This window comes from Misgurnus anguillicaudatus, chromosome 19 (genome assembly GCF_027580225.2).
Source record: "Misgurnus anguillicaudatus chromosome 19, ASM2758022v2, whole genome shotgun sequence".
Classification (NCBI taxonomy): domain Eukaryota; kingdom Metazoa; phylum Chordata; class Actinopteri; order Cypriniformes; family Cobitidae; genus Misgurnus; species Misgurnus anguillicaudatus.
In genome coordinates this window covers 15,423,383-15,428,769 of record NC_073355.2, presented here as the reverse complement: position 1 = coordinate 15,428,769, position 5,387 = coordinate 15,423,383, and the positions used below count along the sequence as shown (strand labels likewise).

Genomic DNA, 5,387 nt, shown 5'->3' with positions numbered 1-5,387 from the left:
CAATTTTTTAACCAAGAGAGCTCCTGCAAATGACACCTAATCCATATAAGAGTACCTGCTCTGAGAAATATAAATCTGCAGGACTGCAGCACTTCAGGACCAATGTTGCCTAACCCTGGCCTACTTAAATAAGACTGCATGGCCCATTAATGCAACTGCATATGGTCCATTCATGTGATCTCCGGAGGGTGCAACCTTCAAAATGTGGATTTGTTATTTGCAAAAAACAAAAACATTACAAATGTAAAATTTAACAGATAAACTTTAGGTTCAATGCTTTTCATCAACCGCTCCTGTAGGTGTCTGGCAACCCATGTGAGCATTGTGTCTGAGGAGGAGAGGGCAGTGAAAAAATGTGTCTCCAATATTTTGAATTAAGACTGCGGTACCAAATTTAACCTCTAGATGTCAATATCACACACTGCATTTTTAAATACATCGTGGAGCCTTATTGCTGTCCCATTATCATACTGATATTTAAGAATTACAGTCTAACATATTAGACTTCACTTATGTAAACGTTTCAGTAGACTATATGCACAGGTCAATTGTTTTTTATTCTTTGTTGAATATTTTTTTAGTTTGAACCAATATTAAGATAACCCAACTAAGAGCACTCGAAAGCTTGTGAGATTTAGTCCAAAATAATTCATCATTTTTTATTCATGACTAACTCACATTATGTTGTGTAATTGTGCCAGCTGATCTTAAACTAACAACACTCACTTAATTGTCTGATATTATTTGTACATTGGTTACTTCCAAAAAGTTCTAATCTCATTGGTTATATTGGTACTAAAATAAGCATGCTACTGAAACCTCTACTGCAACTTCTCCATTAAAGGCTGCGGCTGGGGTGTGTTCTTTCATAACTACTTCCTTGAGTTAAATCTAAACAGTTACAGATCTCAGTAAAGTGACAACGTTATGAAGATACGCTGAGTGATCTTTTATAACACATCCTGTTAAATTTCACTTTTAGTCTGCAAATCTAAACGTACACAACATGCTTCAAAGTTTGTTTGGACTTTTTTATCTCTCGGCGCTTTCTCAGTTAGTGACTCTCACAGGTTTGTATGTTGACTTAAATTCATTTTTTATATAAACAAGCTGGTGGTGTCAGTGAACTTTTCATTATAAAGTTTACGATTAATATTTGAAGGCTTACTTTCACAGATATGGCTGAGCTAAAGTCACGATTATACCTTAGTTAAATTAAGTCATTTAATTAAACATTCTTTAGAAAAATACATTACTGGTGTTTATCGTGAGTCAAATCAATGACAGTGGGATATTTTAAGATCTGTCAGTGCAAGTTATTTTGTTAGTTGAGACAGCTCAAACATGTGTTTTAGTCCAGGATAAAGCATTGTTTGTTAAACCAGGGTTATGTGTTGTCTCTCATTTCTTAGGCAACATGTGAACTTGCTCCATGTATTTCTTGATAACAGTACAGTATATTGCATTAACATAACCGAACTTAAAAAGTATCACCAAAGATTATTTTATATTTGAGTACTGTAATTATAAAACGTCACTCTTTAATCGTCATATATAACAGGTGCACGAGCTGAATGTCCTATAAAGCTCAAGCCACCGAGTGTTGTTGTGGAGTACGGCAGCTCTGTTTCAGTGGATTGTAGCACTGATGTCACACATGATGGGATGGGCTGGGAAGCCCCTGAAGGATCAGTACCCAAGACCACAGACAAACTGATCACCTGGAGAGTGTCTAACCTGACAAAATGGGACATACGGCCACAGTGCTACATGAGCTACAATAGAGCTCAATGTTCAACTTTCCTCCCAATCACTATTTACAGTGAGTTTTCATGTAAGTTTGAACTAAAATACAGAATATAATATCTACATTCATTGGTGTTATATCAAGTTCTTAAAATCTTCTTTCACAGAGACACCAGATAGTGTCTTCATCAGCACGGTGGATCATGCAGGACCAATGACTGAGGGATCATGGTATGAGTTCCAGTGTGTCATCATGAATGTGGCTCCTGTTAAGAATCTCACTGTGAAATGGTTTAAAGGAGAGACAGAGGTACACAGTGAGACCTTCAATGACACCATCAAGACTCCAGTGAGTGAAACATCTACACTTGATATCACTGCAGTCAGATCTGATGATGGAGTTCAGTACAGATGTGAAGCAGAGCTGGAACTGGGAGCAGATGGACCTCAACCTCCTCCTAAAGTGAAATCTAAATCTGTTCAGATTACAGTACAGTGTAAGTATACTCTATCAATTGCTTAACTTTTAAGATGTTAAATGTATGTTTAAAAACAACCAATGTAATGTGCAATCTCATCTCTTCAGTTGTGAATGAAGTATTGGAATGATTATGGATCACTGTTATACTACATGCATTAATTAGCTACTATATAATGTATTTCTGCTATGAGTGCATGAATTAATACTACAGTATAATACTAAGTGTGTTAAGAAGTTCAATTCTGTCCTCCCCAGATTCACCACGACACATTGATTTAGTGGAGATCATCAAGAAAAGAGATGGAGACGTCACTCTGAACTGTACAGTACCAGCAAATCCACCTGCTACTTACTCCTGGTACTCAGAGCATTTGACAGGGCCAAGAAATTCAGCAGTGTTCTCATCCTCTAAACTGACTCCAGGAAACTACACATGCACTGCTACAAACACTCTGGGAAACTCCAACAAAGTGTTTATCGTCAATTTTGCAGGTGTGTTATAAATAAAAAAGTGTGTCTGTTGTCACTGATATCTGTAAAACTATGGATCTATACCATACAGTTGTATCTTTTTTATTGGTCTACTGTTAGTCGTGATTTTCCACATACGTGCACAGAAGCAAAATCATTGAAGCTGATATTATGAATTTGTCTTACCTTTCAAGGTCCTACTGAACAGCCCAGTACTGCTGCTGAAAAACATTTGTGACATCATTTTTTGTTTTTCTTTCACAGGAAGTCTCCACACATTCATAGGTTCTCTTATTTTCCTACCGCTGCTGGTTGCTTTAGGGATTGTCGTGTGAGGAAGATACAAATGAATGATCCTGAAAGTTTTCTTCCTCTTCTTTTTAAAAATAGATGTTGAAAATAAATTATTATTCTGTAAATCGCTAGTTTGATATGCATGCTTTTATTTTTATTATAGAGATTCACTTTCTTGGTTTAAGATCAGTAAATGTTTTGCATTGAAATCTTGTGAAAGCAATTATTCATGACACACGCAATGTATTGCATCATTTTTCTGTTCCTTATATCGGCCCACCATGTCAGGAGTTTGGTCCACACTTGCCTTACCAGAGCCGTTGAGAAAAAGAGTTGTGAAACGCTAGTGTGTGTGTGCTCTATAGCATACGCCAAGGGCGACCGAAGTAAAGGAACTGAGATTGAAAGAAATGTCAGGAAATAAATCAAAACTTGTCATTAGGTGCCATGCTCCTTCTTTACGGCAATAACTAGATGTTTTTTTTTTTTCGATATTGAACAGATAAAGTAGCCTAGTAGACGTCATAACATGTATGTGACGTCAATAACTATGTTGTTGAACTAATGTGATTCGAACAACAGATGCAACATAATTACTGTGTTTTCAGGTAGCCAGTTCAAGGTCAAGGTCTTTTACACTAAGAAACATTTGGTTAAAAACAACCCAAATTGAGTTGTTTTCAGCCTGTAATTGAAATGTATTCTTTATGCATTTATTGTTTATGTATTTGTATTCTTTGTTTCTTAATGTTTAAGTAATGATTTTCATTATGTGTCTTTCATTATGTCTGTCATGACATTTTATATGCGTGGGTGGCAGACAGGAAGTCAAGCTCGAGAGGGCTCGGGTTAGGAAGTATGGCGGTGCAAGAGTGGTTTTTGTTTGTGTGATGATGTGCTTAAAAAAACGTATGTATCGTCTGCCTAGATACAAGTAGAGTAATTTTTAACCACCCAGAAGTGTCTAAACTACACCTAATAAGTAGTGGTTTTGATAGAACAGCATAGGGGGTGGTACAAACTCAATGTCCGTATATAACTGTGAGGACTGGAGACATGGAGCAAGAGAACCCAAGCGCAGACAACATCGGGGAGTGAACAAAGAACATTCACCAAATAAACAAGAAAACTAAAAAGCCCATGAGGGGGCAACACAACATAGAAACATGAAATAACAGTACTGACTAGACAAGAAACATTCTGATGAAACTAAAACTGAATAAACACAATAGACTACGAGACATGACATGATACAACTCAATGATCCAGCACAGTACAAGAGACAAGAGGAGATTAAATAGGGATAAACTGATAATGAATAATTAACAGGGAGAACAAGGGGGCGGGGACTAAAGACGAGACACCAGAGGCACATGCCACAATAAACAAGGCATGGCCTCCACATTAAACAAGAGACTGTCAGAACTCTGCCATCACAATAAAACATAAATATAAAACCAAACTCTCGTGGCAGAGTCCTGACAATAATGGAAGGAGATTCGAGTTCTTCCTCACTTCTTCGCATATCGGTTGTCTGTATATGCGTTGAGTCCTTGTACAAGTAAATAAATCGTCTCTGATGGACAGATCCTGGTATTAGTATTATTTTTCCATGACAAGCCCAATGGCTGGTTAAATATAGGACAGAATACACGCTTGGCAAACTTGACCCATCAAGTTGAGTTGTTAATTTTAATCCAGCAAATGGATTTTTTTAAATAATAATAATAATAATTCATTACATTTACTTTATAAATGGGCTAATATATATATATTTATTTAATATTAATTGTATTTATTTTATTAAGTTACTGTATTGCTGATGTCAAACAAACCACAAAAACACATGCCAACAATACATATAATATAACACAATAATAGCAATACGTGTGCTATAATTCTCATTGCATGTGTGCTATAATACAGTTTACCTCAATTAAAGGCGGAGTCCACGATGTTTGAAAAACGCGTTGGAAAAGGAGACGGGCCGACTTCCAAAACACACTTATAGCCAATCAAATCAAATCAAATGCCGGGTTGCGTATGTGTGGGGCGGGTCTATCAACAGAAGGTCCAGATTCTATTGGGGTAGGGGCGTGTTTGTTTGGGTGATTTCAAATATCAACATTGGCTTTCAAACATCATGGACTCCGCCTTTAAACATATCTAGGAACTTAGAATAAAATGTGATTTATTAATATTTATTTCACCAGTTCTGAGAAATAATATCTGCAGGATTGCGGCACTTCAGGACCAACGTTGCCTACCCTTGGGCTACTTAAATAAAATTGCATATGGCCAATTAATGCAACCAGGATGCAACTTTCAAAATGACCTTTGGGGGTTTGTTATTTGCAAAAAACAAAAACATTACACATGTAAAATTTAAGAGATA

The 5,387-nt window shown here is 36.6% G+C and overlaps 1 protein-coding gene across 1 annotated transcript; it reads left to right on the top strand.

Moving 5' to 3' along the window:
- Positions 1-847: 847 nt before the first annotated feature.
- LOC129424552 (intercellular adhesion molecule 2-like) lies at positions 848-4,631 on the top strand. Its single transcript, XM_073857018.1, has 5 exons — positions 848-1,070; positions 1,562-1,822; positions 1,914-2,243; positions 2,483-2,719; positions 2,963-4,631. The coding sequence occupies exons 1-5, from the start codon at positions 1,007-1,009 to the stop codon at positions 3,031-3,033; spliced, it is 963 nt and encodes a 320-aa protein (XP_073713119.1). The 5' UTR covers positions 848-1,006; the 3' UTR covers positions 3,034-4,631.
- The last annotated feature ends 756 nt before the right edge of the window (positions 4,632-5,387 follow it).

Bases quoted from the DNA above. Each gene is read 5' to 3' on its own strand.
- LOC129424552 (XM_073857018.1), top strand. From the start codon at position 1,007: ATGCTTCAAAGTTTGTTTGGACTTTTTTATCTCTCGGCGCTTTCTCAG. The intron at 1,071-1,561 runs GTTTGTATGTTG...CATATATAACAG, and splicing joins TCAGTTAGTGACTCTCACAG to GTGCACGAGCTGAATGTCCT. The intron at 2,244-2,482 runs GTAAGTATACTC...TGTCCTCCCCAG, and splicing joins TGTTCAGATTACAGTACAGT to ATTCACCACGACACATTGAT.